Below are 21191 nucleotides of genomic sequence, written 5' to 3' on the forward strand. Positions count from 1 at the left end.
TCCAGGAAGTTCTTCTCTCCTTCCGTCGTCGGTGAGTTAAAAGCGGCAGTCGGCGCCGAGGCCACGCCCGGAAACAGACGTAACATTTAAATGGAAACTTCACGATTCAAGCCGCACGCTAAGTGTTTGACCGCCTGCTGCATCGTGAAGCCCCGCCCCCTGTGAGCCGTATCGTGAAGCCCCGCCCCCTCTGAGCAGCGAGGTGAAGCCCCTCCCCCTGGGGGGCGGGTCGGGGGGGTCTGGAGGTCCGATGGAGGCCCACCAACACTCCCCAGACAGCAGCAGTGAGGAGTGCACCGTCCTGGAGGCTCCACCCGGGAAGAACGCCTGCCTGGTGCATGCTGGGAAGGTAGGAGAGGGGCCTCCCTCCATCCCTCCCTCCATCCCTCCACCCCTCCACCCCTCCCTCCATCCCTCCCTCCATCCCTCCACCCCTCTCTCCCTCCCTCCCTCTCTCCCTCATCCCTCCCTCCCTCCCTCCCTCCACCCCTCCTTCCCTCCCTCCCTCCCTCCCTCTCTCCCTCTCTCCCTCCCTCCCTCTCTCCCTCATCCCTCCCTCCCTCCCTCCCTCCCTCCACCCCTCCTTCCCTCCCTCCCTCCCTCCCTCTCTCCCTCCCTCCCTCTCTCCCTCATCCCTCCCTCCCTCCCTCCCTCCCTCCACCCCTCCCTCCCTCCCAGGCGTCTCCTGACTCAGCAGATGTTGTGTCCAGGTGTTGGAGTTCCAGTGTTCGTCCTGCGACTGTTTCCTGTGTGACGACTGTCTCCCGGAGCACGAGGACCACGACCGGGTGTCCCTGAGCCGGGCCCTGGACCGGCACCGGGGGGGTCTGCAGGACCGGCTCAGTGCCGCCGCCAACAGGTCACCTGGGGGCCGTCTCCATGGAAACGGGGGGAAATGCTTTTCACAACCCTACACATAGCAGTGGCTGTTAGCAGTGACTGTTAGCAGGAACTGTTAGCAGTGACTGTTAGCAGTGGCTGTTAGCAGGAACTGTTAGTAGTGGCTGTTAGCAGTGACTGTTAGTAGTGGCTGTTAGCAGTGACTGTTAGCAGTGACTGTTAGCAGGAACTGTTAGTAGTGGCTGCTAGCAGTGACTGTTCGCAGTGACTGTTAGCAGTGACTGCTAACAGGAACTGTTAGTAGTGGCTGCTAGCAGTGACTGTTAGCAGGGACTGTTAGCAGTGACTGTTAGCAGTGACTGTTAGCAGTGGCTGTTAGCAGGAACTGTTAGTAGTGGCTGTTAGCAGTGACTGTTAGCAGGAACTGTTAGTAGTGACTGTTAGCAGTGACTGTTAGCAGTGACTGTTAGCAGGAACTGTTAGCAGTGACTGTTAGCAGCGACTGTTAGCAGTGATCGAAATAGAAACGTGTCTTCTATTGGTTGTGGGTCTGAAGACTCCCTCAGGTGACGGAGGCGCTGTCCTCGGTGAAGGAGATCCTCCAGCAGCTGACCAATCAGAGGGCGTCCATCGAGGAGGACGTCCAGTCCAGCTTCGAGGACCTGCACAAGCAGCTGGACGTGCGGAAGAGCGTCCTGCTGATGGAGCTGGAGGTGACGTACGGCCTGAAGCAGAAGGTAAGGCTCCCGCCGCCGCGGCGACGGTGAACGACCGCGCGCCCTCTCACCGCGGGGGGGGCGGGGCCTGTTCCTGCAGGTGCTGCAGGCGCAGGTGGACGGCCTGGCGCGGGGGGAGGCGGACGTGGCGGCCGCCTGCGCCCAGCTGGAGGAGGCGGCGGCGGCGGAGGCGTGTGCGTCCGGCGTGGCGGCGGAGCGCGAGCTGGCGGAGCGGCTGGGGGAGCTGACCGGTATGGTTCTGCCCTGCGAGCCGCAGGAGAACGACCAGCTGGACCTGGTTCTGGAGACGGACGGCCTGAGGAAGTCCATACACAACCTGGGGACCATCGTCACCACCAGGTGAGGCGCCGAGGGCCGGACACAACTACGTCAGGTAGAGAGACGATAACGGTTAGCACTGCTATCGGTACTCAGTATCGGCCAGTAGCTACAGGTTAGCACTGGTATCGGTACGCAGTATTGGCCAGTAGCTAAAGGTTAGCACTGGTATCGGCCAGTAGCTACAGGTTAGCACTGGTATCGGTACACAGTATCGGCCAGTAGCTACAGGTTAGCACAAGTATCGGTACGCAGCATCGGCCAGTAGCTAGAGGTTAGCACTGGTATCGGCCAGTAGCTACAGGTTAGCATTGGTATCGGTACTCAGTATCTGCAAGTTACTACAAGTTAGTACTGGTATAGGTACTTGGTATCAAGCAGCAAAAGGTTAGTAATCGGTATCGGCCAGTAATTAAAAGTTAGCACTGGTATCGGTACGCAGTACCGGCCAGTAGCTACAGGTTAGCACTGGTATCGGTACGCAGTATCGGCCAGTAGCTACAGGTTAGTAATGTATCAGTACTCAGTACTGGCCAGTAGGTACTTGGTAACTATTTGTACATTTAAAGCCGTGGTATCGGTACGTCCCTGGAAACCCCAGTAACTGACAGTATCCGTCCTCCTGCAGCGCGGTGGCGAGCCAGAGCGAGGCCATGGGCGCCGGGCTGGAGCAATGCATTGTGGGCCATCCTGCCTCGGTCACCATAGTAACCAGAGACAAGTCCGGAGGGGCGTGCAAGAGCGGCAACGCCATCCTGTCCGCCGAGGTCAGTTTTCACTTCCTCTAACCAACAAAGCGACTTCCACAAACCGCCGCGAGCCGCCAAAACGTCGTGTGGCCTTCAGGTGTTCACGCCGGACGGAAGCATCGTGGACGGCGAGATCGTCGACCACAAGAACGGGACGTACGAGTTCCTGTACGTGGTGCCGAAGGAGGGCGACTTCTCGCTGGCGCTGCGTCTGTACGACCAGCACATCAAAGGAAGTCCGTTCAAGCTCACCGTGGCCAAGATGGCCGACGTGGAGGTGGAGGTGAGTGCGGCGGCGGCGGCGGGAAGGCGACCGCGGCTCTTTTTTTGAACCTGGATTAACGCCGCCGATCCGCCGTTCCAGGTGTCGCCGTCCACCACCACCGCCACCAGCTCCGCCGCCAACGCCACGCCGTCCACCGGCTCGTCCGACGGCGCCAAGCGGCGGGGGAAGTCGCCCGGACAGAAGAAGAAGGGATCAAAGCGGGCGAGCAGCGCCCTGGGGACGCCGCGGCGCAAAACCCAGAACCCCATAGAGGACGACCTCATCTTCAGGATCGGTCGGGACGACTTACCGCCGCTTTCTAGATTGATGTGGTGCATGATGGAGGGATGATGGATGATGGATGATGGATGATGGAGGGATGATGGATGATGGAGGGATGATGGATGATGGATGATGGATGATGGATGATGGATGATGGATGATGGATGATGGATGGATGAACAGATGATGGAGGGATGATGGATGATGGATGGATGAACGGACGATGGATGGATGATGGATGGATGGATGAACAGATGATGGATGGATGGTAGAACAGATGATGGATGGATGAACAGATGATGGATGGATGAACGGATGATGGATGATGAACAGATGATGGATGATGAACAGATGATGGATGGATGCTGGATGGATGGATGGATGGATGAACAGATGATGGATGGATGATGGATGGATGAACAGATGATGGATGGATGATGGAGGGATGAACAGATGATGGAGGGATGATGGAGGGATGAACAGATGATGGAGGGATGATGGAAGGATGAACAGATGATGGAGGGATGAACAGATAATGGATGGATGGATGGATGGATGGATGGATGCTGGATGGATGGATGGATGGATGGATGAACAGATGATGGAGGGATGATGGAGGGATGAACAGATGATGGAGGGATGAACAGATGAAAACAGAATAAGATCAAATCCAAAGTTTTACAGGAAAAACAGACAATTGTGATTTTCAGATTAAAAGTCAATCAAATTCAGGACAAAGTGCAGATTAGAACCGGCAACCCCGGAGGGAGGGGGCGGAGCCTGTGAGCCAGTAACGTAGGGGGCGGAGCCTGAGAGCCGGTAACAGAGGGGGCGGAGCCGGTAACGGAGGAGTCCCGCCTCTTTCTCCGCAGGAACGAAGGGGCGGAACAAGGGCGAGTTCACCAACCTGCAGGGCGTGGCCGCCTCCAGCGGGGGGCGCATCCTCATCGCCGACAGCAACAACCAGTGCGTCCAGGTGAGGACGGGCGCCGCCGCGCCGCGGGGGGTCGCGGCACGGCGGTGGCGCTGAACGACGCCTCTCCCCTCCAGGTTTTCTCCAACGACGGCGAGTTCAAGACTCGCTTCGGCGTGCGGGGGCGGTCGCCGGGGCAACTGCAGCGCCCCACCGGCGTGGCGGTGCACCCCAGCGGTGACATCATCATCGCCGACTACGACAACAAGTGGGTCAGCATCTTCTCCGGCGAGGGGAAGTTCAAGGTGGGCGTGGCGCGGAAGGTGGGCGGAGTCCTGTGGGAGGAGGGGGTTGGGGGGGCGGAGCTTCTCTGACCTGTGACCTCTTGACCTCCAGGCCAAGCTGGGCGCCGGGCGGCTGATGGGGCCGAAGGGCGTGTCGGTGGACCAGAACGGTCACGTGATCGTGGTGGACAACAAGGCCTGCACCGTCTTCATCTTCCAGCCCGGCGGCAAGCTGGTGGCCAAGTTCGGTAGCCGCGGCAACGGAGACAAACAGTTCGCAGGTGGTTTGCTCGGCTAGCGCCACGGCGCGTCACCTGGACAACCCGCCGTTTCCACGGAGACCTTTCACAGAATTGAGTTTTCCCGCCTTGATAGACATGGGGAAGTTTTAAAAACTTGCGTTTGGCCCCGATGTACGTAAAGATGCGTCGGGGCATTTTCAAACAAGTTGTTTTTGCGTGTTTCTATGGAGATCGAGTATTTTTGAAAAGTTGCATTTTACCCTAATCCATTGAGACGAGTTGAGTGTTTTAAAAAGTTGTGCACCAGCTAGCAACACCAGCTAGCAACACCAGCTAGCTACACCAGCTAGTTACAGCAGCTAGCAACACCAGCGAGCTACAGCAGCTAGCTCCACCAGCTAGCTACACCAGCTAGCAACACCAGCTAGCAACACCAGCTAGCTACAACAGCTAGCTACACCAGCTATCAACACCAGCTAGCTCCACCAGCTAGCCACAGCAGGTAGCTACACCAGCTAGCTACACCAGCTGGCTACACCAGCTAGCTACAGCAGCTAGCTCCAGCAGCTGGCTACACCAGCTAGCTCCAGCAGCTAGCTACAGCAGCTAGCTACAGCAGCTAGCTCCAGCAGCTAGCTACACCAGCTAGCTACACCAGCTAGCAACACCAGCTAGCTACAACAGCTATCAACACCAGCTAGCTACACCAGCTAGTTACAGCAGCTAGCAACACCAGCGAGCTACAGCAGCTAGCTCCACCAGCTAGCTACACCAGCTAGCAACACCAGCTAGCAACACCAGCTAGCTACACCAGCTAGCTACACCAGCTAGTTACAGCAGCTAGCAACACCAGCGAGCTACAGCAGCTAGCTCCACCAGCTAGCTCCACCAGCTAGCAACACCAGCTAGCTACAACAGCTAGCTACACCAGCTATCAACACCAGCTAGCTCCACCAGCTAGCCACAGCAGGTAGCTACACCAGCTAGCTCCACCAGCTAGCTACAGCAGCTAGCTACACCAGCTGGCTACACCAGCTAGCTCCAGCAGCTAGCTCCAGCAGCTGGCTACACCAGCTAGCTCCAGCAGCTAGCTACAGCAGCTAGCTCCAGCAGCTAGCTACACCAGCTAGCTACAGCAGCTAGCTCCAGTACTTCAGAGTCGTGCCTAAAGACAGCGTGTTTCTGTGTTTTGTGTCGTAAAGGTCCGCACTTTGCTGCCGTGAACAAGAACAATGAAATCATCGTGACGGACTTTCATAACCACTCTGTGAAGGTACCGTACATTGAACCAAAGCTTGTCCTTGCCTCGTCACGTTGGGCGACCGTACAAACGACCCCATGGCGTCCCGCTCAGGTTTTCACCCTCGACGGCGAGTTGGTGTTGAAGTTCGGCTCCAACGGCGAAGGAAACGGGCAGTTCAACGCCCCTACCGGCGTGGCGGTGGACGTCAACGGCAACATCATCGTCGCCGACTGGGGCAACAGCAGGATACAGGTACTGTGATCATGGCGATACCGGGTATGGGTCCGATACTGCACGGTGTAATACCGATACAACTCTGCGAGTTTTGTGTGATGTCATCCATCAGCGACGTCGTTTGTAGCTAAAGGCTAGCACTGGTATCGGTACTTGGTATCAGGAAGTAGCTAAAGGCTAGTACCGGTATCAGTACTCGGTATCAGGGAGTAGCTAAAGCTTAGTACTGGTATCGGTACTCCGTATCAGGAAGTAGCTAAAGCTTAGTACTGGTATCGGTACTTGGTATCAGGAAGTAGCTAAAGGGTAGTACCGGTATCGGTACTCGGTATCAGGAAGTAGCTAAAGGTTTGTACTGGTATCTGTACTCAGTATCAGGAAGTAGATATAGGTTAGTACTGGTATCGGTACTTGGTATCAGGAAGTAGCTAGAGGTTAGTACCGGTATCGGTACTCGGTATCAGGAAGTAGCTAAAGGTTAGTACTGGTATCGGTACTCGGTATCAGGAAGTAGCTAAAGGTTTGTACTGGTATTGGTACTTGGTATCAGGAAGTAGCTAGAGGTTAGTACCGGTATCGGTACTCGGTATCAGGAAGTAGCTAAAGGTTAGTACTGGTATCGGTACTCGGTATCAGGAAGTAGCTAAAGGTTTGTACTGGTATCAGTACTCAGTATCAGGAAGTAGCTAAAGGTTAGTACTGGTATCGGTACTTGGTATCAGGAAGTAGCTAGAGGTTAGTACCGGTATCGGTACTCGGTATCAGGAAGTAGCTAAAGGTTAGTACTGGTATCGGTACTCGGTATCAGGAAGTAGCTAAAGGTTTGTACTGGTATTGGTACTTGGTATCAGGAAGTAGCTAGAGGTTAGTACCGGTATCGGTACTCGGTATCAGGAAGTAGCTAAAGGTTTGTACTGGTATCAGTACTCAGTATCAGGAAGTAGATATAGGTTAGTACTGGTATCGGTACTTGGTATCAGGAAGTAGCTAAAGGGTAGTACCGGTGTCGGTACTCGGTATCAGGAAGTAGCTAAAGGTTAGTACTGGTATCGGTACTCGGTATCAGGAAGTAGCTAAAGGTTTGTACTGGTATCAGTACTCAGTGTCAGGAAGTAGCTAGAGGTTAGTACTGGTATCGGTACTCGGTATTGGCAAGTTCCTAAAGGTGAATATTCCGCCTCATATTAGTACTTTGATTGGCGCGTCCCTCCAGCAGGGGTCAGCGGTGAGCCGCCATCTTGTAAAGTCTCACTACCTCTCCGCTCCAGGTGTTCGACGGCAGCGGCTCCTTCCTGTCGTACATCAACACGTCGGCCGACCCGCTGTACGGACCGCAGGGCCTGGCGCTGACCTCGGACGGTCACGTGGTGGTCGCCGACTCCGGCAACCACTGCTTCAAAGTCTACCGCTACCTGCAGTGACGGGGGCCGGGCGGGGCGGCGGGGGCCGGGCGGCGGCGGCGAGGCGCACGATGTCAGACTGAACGGAACTGCATGAGACTGTTGGGATGCCGCGACGGAAACCAGACTTTCACGGAAAACGAGGAGAGGAAGAAGCGGCGAGGAGACGAGGGTTACGCAACGACGGAACAAAGAGGTCCGACGTCCCGGCGTCACGGAACGACGGAGGGTTCTAGAAAAGCCGACTTTAAGAAATCCTCTGCTTCATTTCCCATGAATGAAAAGCATCAAACGCATGGACTCACGAAAAACGTATTTGGAGGATTGAAGGTTCTTCAAGGTTCTGCCGTCGGTGAAAGACGAGCTGAACGACGTCCGACGTCCCGTCAGTACCTCAAGACTCGCACATTTAGGATCGTCAACTCTAGAATCTGTCACTTCTCTACTAGGTAAACGTGACTTTTAGCGGTTGTTTAGTACTACTGCGTTTCCAAGGTACCGAGGAATTCCGTCTCAGTCTCCGGTTCTGCTCGCGGCGGATGTGACGCAAAAAACAGACGAAACCAAACGAGACTTGCGAGACGACTCGGACGTCCTTCAGCCCGTCGGACGTCGCCGGCGCTCTGAGAACGTTGTGGAACGTTGTGGAACGTTGTGGAACGTTGTGGAACGTTGTATTTGTTTACGACAAGCTTGTAATTGTTCTTCCTTCGCGATGTGGAGCCAGAACCTCCGTACGGCCGGCGCTCTTCACTTCCAGAACGTCACCAAACGTTGAGGGGAAAAATATCCGGAAAATCGCTAAAAAATCTACTAAAAGACACGTTTTACTGCAGAATCATCCAAGTGTTTCGTTTCGTGACCAAACGTAAATAACGACAACGTTTTAATTCAAGTGTCTCAATATTCCGATAAAATACTGGATCCATGCTAACATGCTACGCTAGGCACCTTGTGTCTCTTTCTAGATTTCCGCTGCGGACGGAAACACAAAAAAAGCCTATGAGTATTTACGATATATATATATATTATATATATGTATTTGTGAGAATACCTTCAACGGTTCCATGTTTAAAAAATAATCAGCATATTCAGGATTAATAACGATCGACAGGCTTGTTTTCTCTAGAGGGTCCATGTTTCTCCGTCTCTTCTGGAACCATTCATTTTCTCTGACGATTCTAGATCTGAATGATCTGCATCTGAGGGTTCTAGAGCGTTCCAAACCCTCGAGGATTCTAGATCTGAATGATCTGCATCTGAGGGTTCTAGAGCGTTCCAAACCCTCGAGGATTCTAGATCTGAATGATCTGCGTCTGAGGGTTCTAGAGCGTTCCAAACCCTCGAGGATTCTAGATCTGAACGATCTGCGTCTGAGGGTTCTAGAGCGTTCCAAACCCTCAAAGATTCTAGAGGGTCTTCAATTGTTCTCTGCCGACATCAAACAGTCCAGAATGTTGCGATTCATTCTTTGATGAGGAATCTAGAACGTTCCAAGTCATGGCTGAGGATGTTCCAATTTGTTTCAATGGTTCTAGAATGTTCCGTTTCATTCTCTGTCAATGGTTCAAGAATATTCGGATTCATTCTTTGTCAAAAGAATCTAGAATGTTCCGATTCAATCTTTTTCAAGGATTCTAGAATGTTCTAATTCATTTTTTCCCCCGGAGGATTCGAGAATTGTTCAATTAATTTTATGCAAGGTTCTAGAATGTTCTAAGTCACTCTTTGACATTGTCTCCAATTTATTTAAAGTATTCTTGAATGTTCCGCTTCATTCTCTGTCAAGGGTTCTTGAATGTCCTGATTTATTCTAGAATGTTCTGCTTCATTCTCTGTCAATGGTTCTAGAACGTTCCGATTCATTCTCTGTCAATGGTTCTAGAATGTTCTGTTTCGTTCTCTGTCAATGGATCTAGAACGTTCCGATTCATTCTCTGTCAATGGTTCTAGAATGTTCCGCTTCATTCTCTGTCAAGGGTTCTTGAATGTCCTGATTTATTCTAGAATGTTCTGCTTCATTCTCTGTCAATGGTTCTAGAACGTTCCGATTCATTCTCTGTCAAGGGTTCTAGAATGTTCTGATTTATTCTAGAATGTTCTGCTTCATTCTCTGTCAATGGTTCTAGAACGTTCTGCTTCCTTCTCTGAGGACGACTCCAGAATGACTTCCACAAACATTGGACAGAACAACAATGGTTCTAGAGTGCATGCCTTTCTCAGCCCATGACGGTCGTCATGGCAACGCATCAAGTTTTCCGCTGTGAAGCTCATGTTCCCCGCCGGTCGTCATGTGACGTTTCTATCCAGCATTTAAAAGTTACTTGAAGTTGAGTAAGTTACATTTCCACGAGTAGACGCGAGGCGGCGGGTCTGGAGGAACTTCGTAGAGAACGGTTCTTCTGGAGGACGGGCGGTTCCAACGCCAGAACCCGTAGGTGAAAGAACAAACGCTGCTGGAACCACGGCCTCGTTTCCACGGCGACGCTTCAAGGGAAAACGCCTCGTTTCTGCATTTCGGTTCCGGAGGAGTTTCTCGTTACACGGTTCGGAAAACGTCGGTGGCGGCGTTCCACCAGGTGGAGCCATTTTCTCCAAAGTGTGCGTTTTCGGACCCCGCCCACATGGCAACGCCGTTTCACGTAACCGTCTTCGTCCGACCGTCAAGGCGACCCGGCGTTTGAGGAGGGAATCGTGAAACGTGTGGACGGGCAGCAATGATGTCACGGCCCCGCCCCCCCCGACCTGTAACCCCGCCTCCCTGTCCGTGACGTCGTCATGGAAACCGATCTAAGAACGCTTTAGCTTTCGCCTGGAACCGTTGCCGTGGAAACGAGGCCTTGGGAAACGGTGAACTGAGCTCTGTTATTTATTTATTTATTTATTTATTTATTTATTTATTTATTTATTTATTTATTTATTTATTTATTTAATTTGAGTCATTTTCAGGTTTGATTGTTCTCCAACATGTGCATTTTAACGTAAGTGTACTTCTTCTTTTCTTATACGTTTGCATCATGATTGTCTTTTACTGTCGTTGACGAGTCGTCGCCTGTTGACGAGTCGTCGTCTGTGGACGGGTCGTCTGTCGACGAGTCGTTGTTTGTTGACAAGTCGTCGTCCGTCGATGAGTCATCCACAGTCGACGAGTCGTCGTCTGTTGACGAGTCATCTGTTGACGAGTCGTCACCATAGACACCTGACGAGTCGTTGTCTATTGACGAGTCATCGTGGGTTGACGAGTCGTCGTGGGTTGACGAGTCGTTGTTTGTTGACAAGTCGTCGTCCGTCGACGTCACTTTGCCAGACCACTAAAGTCCAGTTCACACGTTGGTTCAAATCTAACAAATAAACAAATAATCAGTTTGCTCCGTTATCGTTTCTGTATTTTCTCCTTTCTGCTCTTGAAGCAAGTCGCTTTTTAACTGTTTTTTGTGGTTTTTTCTCTTTTGTTTTTTGTTTTTTCCTTTTACTCTCTTTTTGTTCAGCCGGTTTTTCAACCCGTTGACAAGTTTCGACCTTGATCTCTCGTCTTCGTCGTTGAATCATTTTGCTATCAGCTGGCGTTACAGAGGCGTGGCCACAAGATAGGCCACGCCCCCCGCCGGCTCCTCGTCTCCTACGACTCGACACACGAACAGAAACAAACACGTCGACTCAGATTTATTGATTTAATTTGTTTTGTACCGAAAACTGAAGAACTGAACAAACTGACTGGAAGTTAAAGCAAACACTGTGTGTGTGTGTGTGTGTGTGTGTGTGTGTGTGTGTGTGTGTGTGTGTGTGTGTGTGTGTGTGTGTGTGTTCTATTGATCTGGTCCACCAGTTTGTTTGTTCCGAGGAACAAAGTTTTCGGTAAGTCAGAGAAATGAAATTTGACCTGCTGAGTCATGGAAGTGGGTGGTGGGCGGGGCTTGCGGGGTGGGCGGGGCTTCAGAGGGTAGAAATGGAGCGTCGGAGGCGTTTGAGGGAAACAGAGAAGAGAGAAGAAGAGAAGATGGAGCGTCTGGCGTTACTCGTCTGTTTGATCTGCGCCGCTTCAGCCTCGGTGAGTCAGAATCGTCACTTTGTCAACGAAACGTCGCGGACGATATGCCGACGATATGCTGACGATATACTGATGATACGCTGACGATACGCTGACGATATGCTAATGATACACTGATGATACGCTGAAGATACGCTGACGATGCGCTGACGTTACGATGACGATATGCTGACGATAAGCTAACGATACGCTGACGATCCACTGATGCTATGCTGACGATACGCTAACGATACACTGATGCTATGCTGACGTTACGCTGGCGATAGGCTGACGATCCACTGATGCTATGCTGACGATACGCTAACGATAGGCTGACGATACGCTGACGATACACTGATGCTATGCTGACGATACGCTGACGATAGGCTGACGATACGCTGGCGATAGGCTGACGATACGCTGACGATACATAGCGTAGGTCTCCGAGGCGTCCCTGAAGCTCCGGCCTTCTTGTGTTCAGGGTCCAATTGACCCCCGAGGAGCTCGACCGGTGGAACACGGAACCAGAGCGGACAAATGTGCCACGAAGAAGGAGTGGCCCTTCTGCACCAGCGACGACTGGGTACCAACATGCTACCAACAACATGCTACCAACATGCTACCAACACGCTACCTACAACATGCTACCAACATGCTACCAACAACATGCTACCAACATGCTACCAACACGCTACCTACAACATGCTACCAACACGCTACCAACACCATGCTACCAACACGCTACCAACAACATGCTACCAACACGCTACCAACAACACGCTACCAACACCATGCTACCAACACGCTACCAACAACATGCTACCAACACGCTACCAACAACATGCTACCAACACGCTACCAACAACACGCTACCAACAACATGCTACCAACAACATGCTACCAACACACTACCAACAACATACTACAAACACGCTACCAACAACAGACTACCAACATGCTACCAACACGCTACCAACACCATGCTACCAACAACACGCTACCAACACCATGCTACCAACACGCTACCAACAACATGCTACCAACACGCTACCAACAACACACTACCAACACCATGCTACCAACACGCTACCAACAACATACTACCAACAACATGCTACCAACACGCTACCAACAACATGCTACCAACAACATGCTACCAACATGCTACCAACACGCTACCAACAACATGCTACCAACAACATGCTACCAACACGCACCAACAACATGCTACCAACATGCTACCAACAACATGCTACCAACACGCTACCAACAACACACTACCAACACCATGCTACCAACACGCTACCAACAACATACTACCAACAACATGCTACCAACACGCTGCCAACAACATGCTACCAACAACATGCTACCAACATGCTACCAACACGCTACCAACAACATGCTACCAACAACATGCTACCAACACGCACCAACAACATGCTACCAACATGCTACCAACAACATGCTACCAACACGTTACCAACATGCTACCAACAACATGCTACCAACACGTTACCAACACGCTACCAACAACATACTACCAACATGCTACCAACAACATGCTACCAACAACATGCTACCAACATGCTACCAACAACACGCTACCACCAACATGCTACCAACAACATGCTACCAACACGTTACCAACATGCTACCAACAACATGCTACCAACACGTTACCAACACGCTACCAACAACATACTACCAACATGCTACCAACAACATGCTACCAACATGCTACCAACAACACGCTACCAACAACATGCTACCAACACAAAAAAATGCAAAGAAAATGTTACGAAAGTCCAGCAATCAAAGTACTCCAATCAAAGTACTCCAATCAAAGTACTCCAATCAAAGTACTCCAATCAAAGTACTCTGACCATGGTCCTCTATGTGAGGCGTTCAGGGACACAGGGGAGTGTCGGTCATTCAGGCTTCGTAAGAAGTTAAAAGAAAAGCAGAAAGTAGAAGTGAAGTCAACAGATTAGCTTTAGCGTCATTTTCATCGTGTTTATTTTCACGTTATTGTTTTTTTCAACATTTATTTTGACACAACAAAGGATGAATGTGAACGTTGGGACTCGTCCTCCTGGACAACGGACTTGATTGTGTCCGTTGTTGTGAGGCAGGACAGACGGTCTGTTGTCCCTCCAGGGGACTAAATGTCCGTCGGGCTGCAGGATCCAGGGTCTGCTGGACAAGAACGACCACGGCCTCCTGAAGAGGATCGAGAAGATCCGGAGCCTCCTGGACCAGAACACCGCCAAACACCGATCCACCGACCACGTGTCCAAACAGACGTACGACTTCATCAAGGAGAAGCTCGTCCTGGACTCTGGTGAGGCGACACAACACAACAACAACACAACGCAACAGACCAACAACGCAACAGACGCAACAACGCGACAGACAGAACAGACGCAACAGATGCAACAAACGCAACCGACGGAACAAAGCAACCGACGCAACAAAGCAACCGACGCAACAAAGCAACAAACATAACAGAAGCAACAAACATAACAAACCAACAAACACAACAAACATAACAAACATAACAAACATAACAAACATAACAGACGCAACAAACATAACAAACATAACAGACGCAACAAATGCAACAAATGCAACAAACATAACAGAAGCAACAAACATAACAAACATAACAAACATAACAAACATAACAAACATAACAGAAGCAACAAACATAACAAACATAACAAACATAACAAACATAACAAACATAACAAACACAACAAACATAACAAACATAACAAACATAACAAACACAACAAACATAACAAACATAACAAACATAACAAACATAACAAACATAACAAACATAACAAATATAACAATCATAACAAACATAACAAACATAACAAACATAACAGATGCAACAAACATAACAAACATAACAAACACAACAAACATAACAAACATAACAAACATAACAAACATAACAAACATAACAAACATAACAGACGCAACAAAGCAACAGACGCAACAAAGCAACAAACATAACAGAAGCAACAAACATAACAAACCAACAAACACAACAAACATAACAAACATAACAAACATAACAAACATAACAGACGCAACAAATGCAACAAATGCAACAAACATAACAGAAGCAACAAACATAACAAACATAACAAACATAACAAACATAACAGAAGCAACAAACATAACAAACATAACAAACACAACAAACATAACAAACATAACAAACATAGCAAACATAACAAACACAACAAACATAACAAACATAACAAACATAACAAACATAACAAACATAACAAATATAACAATCATAACAAACATAACAAACATAACAGAAGCAACAAACATAACAAACATAACAAACATAACAAACATAACAAACATAACAAATATAACAAACATAACAGACGCAACAAATGCAACAAACATAACAGAAGCAATAAACACAACAAACACAACAAACATAGCAAACATAACAAACCAACAAACATAACAAACCAACAAACATAACAAACCAACAAACACAACAAACTGCGCGCCACATGGAAACAGAAAGCAAGGCGTCGTCGGCGTATCGACTGACTCTGACCTTCAGTCGTTCAGACTGGAGTTGGGAGGAGTTCCTCAGGGTTCTCCACTGGGTTCTCCAGCAAGTTAAGAAAAAAAAAATACATTTGATTTTTAAAACACTTAAAGACTCTTTACATCCTCAGAAAACCAGAAAACATAAAATGTAGAAACATAATTAAAAAACAGTCGTGATGAATTCCTTTTGAAGTAAATATCAGTAGACGTGTGGTTCCTCAGGGTTCTCCACTGGGTTCTCCTCTGGGTTCTCCTCAGGGTTCTCCACTGGGTTCTCCTCTGGGTTCTCCTCAGGGTTCTCCACTGGGTTCTCTACTGGGTTCTCCTCAGGGTTCTCCACTGGGTTCTCCAGCAGTTTTTCTAAAAAGATATTTCTAGCAAACGTTGTTGCCGGTGGTTAAAAGAAAACCACTTTCTACTGAAAGTCCTAGCGAGCGCAGGATTGACGCTCGTCTCTTTGTGTTTTCGGCACCAAGGCAGCAACACCAACTACTACGACCTTGCTCAAAGGCTGCGGCAGAGAATCACCGACATGAAGATCAAGATCGACCGGCAGATGAGGACGCTGGCGGCCATGAAGGACCGCGTCAAGGACCAGGTGGTGGAGATGCAGCGGCTGGAGGTACTGGCGCTACGTGCCGCTAATGCTAGCCATCGTAGAGCTAAACCAGTAGAACGTGATCAGAACCGTCCAGACGGATCTGACGACGCAGCTCTATACGCTACGAATACGCTACAAAACAAACGTTCTTACAATTCCTTCGATTGATGAGGCTCAAGCCGCGGCCGTGACGTTAGCAAACAGAACAGAACCAAAGCTAATACGCGCAAACATCAAAACCCTTTTGATGTTTTGCACCGTGAGACGAGTTCAAGGATGGTCGTCATGGCGACCAACGACAACCAGCATCAGATATTGAGGCGATGGTGACGCTGCTACATCAACTAGCTAACCAATAGAAATGCGGTATAAAATTATCAGCGCTAAATCCAAATAGATGCTAGACACGAAAAAACATGATGTAATAAAAGCACGTGGGTGGCTAACTTATTGTAAAAATCATACAGCGTAGCTAACTAGCGGCTAACTTATTATTAAAATCGTACAGCGTAGCCAGCTAGCGGCTAACTTATTGTTAAAATTGTACAGCGTAGCCAGCTAGCGGCTAACTTATTGTTAAAATTGTACAGCGTAGCCAGCTAGCGGCTAACTTATTGTTAAAATCGTACAGCGTACCTAGCTAGCGGCTAACTTATTATTAAAATCGTACAGTGTAGCCAGCTAGTGGCTAACTTATTGTTAAAATCATACAGCGTAGCTCGCTAGCGGCTAACTTATTGTTAAAACTGTACAGCGTAGCTAGCTAGTGGCTAACTTATTGTTAAAATCGTACAGCGTGAATTAATGAGATTTAAAAGCAGAGAAGCGTCGTTGGTTAGCGTACCTAGCGCCTGGCGGTCCAATGAGACGGTGGTTTGGCTGAAGGCTGCTCTCTGGCTCCCCCTGCAGGTGGACATCGACATCAAGCTGCGCGCCTGTAAAGGTTCCTGCTCTAAGTACTCGGAGCACCAGGTGGACCGGGACGGATACGTCTCGCTGGACAAGCAGGTGAGGACGACGGGAACCAAAGACGCCGTCGTAAAATCAGACTTCATGTCGTTGAGACGAAACAGAAACACTTTTGTTTCCCGGCGACGCCGAAATGTTTCAGATTAAAAGCGTTTCAATCCAAACCGGTTCCCCTCAGATCCAGCAGCTGGACTCCCAGGCGGCCCAGACCATCGAGTCGGTGGGGACGCTCTACGTCATGAAGAGTCTCCCGCTCCGGGACGTCGTCGTCGACGACCGCTTCAAGTCCAAGGACCTGGGCGACGCCGCCACCGCCGCGCAGCAAAAGGTCGACGTGTTCAACGACGTGAGTCACGACAGGATCCACGTTGAAGTAACGCCTGGTTCTAGACTGGCTCTAGACCGGTCTAGACTGGTTTCAGCTGGTTCTAGACTGGCTCTAGACCGGTTCTAGACTGGTTTCAGCTGGTTCTAGACCAGTTCTAGACTGGTTTCAGCTGGTTCTAGACCAGCTCTAGACTGGTTTCAGCTGGTTCTAGACCAGCTCTAGACTGGTTTCAGCTGGTTCTAGACCAGCTCTAGACTGGTTTCAGCTGGTTCTAGACCAGTTCTAGACTGGCTTCAGCTGGTTCTAGACCAGTTCAAGACTGGTTTCAGCTGGTTCTAGACCAGCTCTAGACTGGTTTCAGCTGATTCTAGACTGGATTCATCTGGTTCTAGACTGGTTCTAGACTGGTTTCATCTGGTTCTAGACTGGTTCTAGACTGGTTAGGCTGGTTCTACACTGGTTTTCAACTGGTTTCAGCTGGTTCTAGACTGGTTCTAGACTGGTTTGTACTGGTTCTAGACTGGTTTGTGCTGGTTCTAGACTGGTTCTAGACTGGTTTGTACTGGTTCTGGAATAGTTTGGACTGATGATCTGGCTGAAGACTAACTTTTGACCAGTTTTGGTCTTGAGTACCAGTACCGGTACCGGTACCGGTACTGGTACCAGTAGCCAGTTCTCTGGTTCTGATGGTTCTCCTGGTTCTGCTGGTTCGCGACCCCCAGGTGACGACGATGAACCTGATCCTGGAGCAGGAAGGCTCCAGGTCGTCCCCGGCGACCATCTCCAAGGTGCCAGGTACCTCCTTCTCCCCGTCCACCTCCTCCACCTCCTCCACCTCCTCCACCTCCTGCTCCTCCTGCTCTAAGTCCATCACGGAGCCGGGCGGCGGCGGCGGCGACCCGTTCGGCGGCGGCGGCGGCGGGTTGGACCACCTGGGCCACGTGAGCACGCAGAGCGTGAGCTGCACCAAGAGCATCCGGCGCACGGTGGTGCAGACGGCGGACGGGCCGGTGGAGCGGGTGGAGGAGGTGGTGGAGGGCGGGCCGCGGTGCCAGGCCATGGCCGACGCTAGCAAGGGTGGGCTGAGCTCGCTGTTCCCCACGCTAGGCCACGCCTCCTCCTCCTCCTCCACCTTCTCCTCCTCCTCCTCCTCCTCCTCCTTCGGCTCTAAAGGGAGCCTCCTGGGAGACTCCAAGTCGGGATTCGCGGATCCGTTCGGCGGCGACTTCCTGACCGACACCGCGGGGGACGACGTGCCGGACTTCCAGGCGCGCGGCATGGCGGGCGCGGCGCGCGTCCAGCGGCAGGCGGATTATGTAGGCAAAGGTACCGAAGCGTCTGAGTGACAAAATGAAAAACTAGCAAAAAAAAACAAACCCCCAAACAAAACGTGAGGAGCTAACAGTTAGCTAGAGCCACATTAGCAGCAGCTAGCTGGCTAAATCATCGCGGAACTAAGGAAGGAACCTGCTGTTTTTTGTTGATTGTTGCTAGCGTTGAAGCTAACGGCTAAAAAGAGCTAATTTTGAACAGAAGCTAATTTTTTACAAACTAAACTGTCAAGTCTTTCAGATAAACAGAATCCAACGAGTGGTGCCAGGATTTTAGCGATAGCCGCTAATGCTAATGGGAGGCTAACTGAACTCTGTACGTCTCTGACAAAATAACAAAATGTCAACATTAAAACTTTTTGTCTCCAATAAACTTGTGTCAAATTCTGCTTTATTTTTCTTTTTTCAAAAGCGGAGATTAGCTAGCCCTCGCCACGACTGTTGTAACTTAAAAAAAAACGTCGTAGAAATCGTCGGTAGATACCGAAGCAGAGATGCACGGCGTCGCCACACCAGAACGTTCCTGCTCCAGAACCCATGAAAAGTTCCGCTTCTGTCTTTTAGCAGGTTTAAAGATGAAAGAAACAAAAACGTCTCTTGCTTCTTTTGCTCGTTAATTTCCATTAATTATTTAATTTATTAGCTGAAACGCTACTTTTTCTTTGTCCAAACTCGTCAACATGGTTGGTAATTCAATATTAACATAATTAATCATTCGGTTGACGATTTAACTATTTAACTATTTATCAAAAACAAAAGTATATTGAAGGAAACTGGAAAGTTAAACAGTCACGAGCTTCAAAAGGTCACGTGACATGAAAGCCGTCTGTTGGCTTTGTTAGTTATTCTAATGCTAATCGTGTCTATCGGCGTAAACGTCTCATTTAAAGTTCGTCCAAACGGCTAAACTCTGTTGACAATAACATTAGTCAAATAAATAATACAAATTTAATGAATAAAAATAAACATTTGTAGTTATTCAATTGGCTAATTGACAATTTTGGTAAATATGCAAATTATTTCCCAGGAAATATTATTTTAGTCTTTTTTTTGTGTCGCGTTGAAACAAAACAATGCATATCGAGACGCGATAGTCGTCCTTGGTAAGTGTAATTAAAAACAAGATGACGCACAAACATGTTTTATTTTGAAATAAGACATTTTAGAGCTTGTTTTATCCGCTAAATTGATGCGATGAAATATAATGAAGAAATTCAGCGACATTTAAAAACTGTTGATGACGTTTAACACAGAACCGTCGATACTTTTCAACTGGAAACATTTCGCCATTACTTCAGAAGCTAAAGGCTAAAGCTAATGCTAAAGTTTTTAAAATCAACAAGTGTTTGATGTTGATGCGTTGCGATGCAACTAGCATGCTAACCAGCTAGATGCTGGAGCGTCGTTTACTCGCGATAAAATAAAATAATAAAAAGCTCATTGCCGCCACCTGGTGGCGAGGAGGTTTTACATCCGGCACCTTAAAAGCCTCCGTTTGTACGAATTCTAACTTATTTTATTGCTAAAGCTAAAATATAAAGCTCGTTTAAAACAGTAAAAAAAAAAATTGGACAAACTATTGAAAACTTTGTTAAAGTTCCCGTCAGTATCAAAAATAGAAATTTGATAGAATTTTTTACATTTTAAATTTTGCTTAAGATACTAAAAGCTAATGCTAATGCTTTTAACAAATGAGTCATTGCGATGTCAATGTGTTGCGAAGAAGCTAGCATGCTAACCAGCTAGCTTTAATGGTAAACGTGACAGAAGTTTGCTCATAGACGTGAAATAAAACCATAAAAAGCAGCAGGACTCATTACCGCCACCCGGTGGCGAGGAGGTTTTACATCCGGCACCTTAAAAGCCTCCGTTTGTACGAATTCTAACTTATTGTATTGTTAAAGCTAAAATATCAAGCTTGAGTAAAAAAAAAATGGACAAACTGTTGAAAACTTTGTTAAAGTTCTCGTCAGTATCAAATATTGAAATTTGATTAAAAAATTTTACATTTAAAATTTTGCTTAAGATATTAAAAGCTAATGCTAATGCTTTTAACAAGTGACGTCAATGTGTTGCGATGAAGCTAGCATGCCAACCAGCTAGCTTAAACGGTAAATGTGACAGACGTTTGTTCATAGAAGTTTGTACGAATTCTAACTTATTTTATTGTTAAAGCTAAAATATTAAGCTCGTTTAAAACAGTAAAAAAAAAAATTGGACAAACTGTTGAAAACTTCGTAAAAGTTCTCGTCAGTATATAAAAGCTAATTAACAAATGAGTCGTCGCGACGTCAATGTGTTGCGATGAAGCTAGCATGCTAACCAGCTAGCTTAAACGGTAAACGTGACAGACGTTCGTTCATAGACGTGAAATAAAATCACAAAAAGCAGCAGGACTCATTACCGCCACCCGGTGGCGAGGAGCGATGGATGCTAACGTGTCTGGCGACGCCGCGCGTCTCTGATCCCCGCGGTTGAGTTCTGGTCTGGCTAGCGGGGGCGGCCGCGCCACGCTAACCGCCGCTCTGCCTATGTTTGTGCTTGCAGATTGCGCGGCGGCGTTCCAGCACCACCTGCACGGCGAAACCAGCGGCCTGTTTCAGGTCCGGCCCGACGGCGCGGCGGCGCCCCTGCAGGTGTACTGCCGCCAGGACGGGCTGGTGGGCGGCTGGTTGCTGGTGCAGCAGCGCGGCGCCGGCGGTGTTGGCGCCGGCGCCGCGCTCGACTTCAACCGCACCTGGGACGAGTACCGGCGCGGCTTCGGCACGGTGGACGCGCGCGGCCGCGGCGAGCTCTGGCTGGGGAACCTCCACCTCCACCGGCTGACCAATCAG

General features: G+C 49.2%; 2 protein-coding genes across 2 annotated transcripts in view; both read left to right on the forward strand.

Annotated features, from left to right (window-relative positions):
• Positions 1-250: 250 nt before the first annotated feature.
• LOC308148587 (tripartite motif-containing protein 2-like) lies at positions 251-7528 on the forward strand (the record flags this gene model as incomplete). Its single annotated transcript, XM_080522060.1, has 13 exons — positions 251-349; positions 711-859; positions 1397-1577; positions 1657-1916; positions 2524-2662; positions 2742-2927; positions 3009-3204; positions 4064-4167; positions 4242-4409; positions 4501-4669; positions 5833-5903; positions 5985-6125; positions 7376-7528. The coding sequence occupies 13 exons, from the start codon at positions 251-253 to the stop codon at positions 7526-7528; spliced, it is 2016 nt and encodes a 671-aa protein (XP_080378186.1).
• Positions 7529-11504: 3976 nt separating this feature from the next.
• The window catches only part of fga (fibrinogen alpha chain), a gene marked incomplete at both ends in the record, with an annotated part of 10059 nt that continues 372 nt past the window's right edge, over positions 11505-21191 (forward strand). The window contains 8 exons of the mRNA XM_080522056.1: positions 11505-11555; positions 12016-12117; positions 13695-13878; positions 15605-15750; positions 16639-16737; positions 16877-17044; positions 17749-18352; positions 20905-21191. The exon at positions 20905-21191 is cut by the window's right edge and continues 372 nt beyond it. Coding sequence (XP_080378182.1) covers positions 11505-11555; positions 12016-12117; positions 13695-13878; positions 15605-15750; positions 16639-16737; positions 16877-17044; positions 17749-18352; positions 20905-21191 — 1641 coding nt within the window. The remainder of the gene's footprint in view (positions 11556-12015; positions 12118-13694; positions 13879-15604; positions 15751-16638; positions 16738-16876; positions 17045-17748; positions 18353-20904) is intronic.

Source organism: Blennius ocellaris, assembly GCF_963422515.1.
Source record: "Blennius ocellaris genome assembly, contig: SCAFFOLD_97, whole genome shotgun sequence".
NCBI lineage: Eukaryota > Metazoa > Chordata > Actinopteri > Blenniiformes > Blenniidae > Blennius > Blennius ocellaris.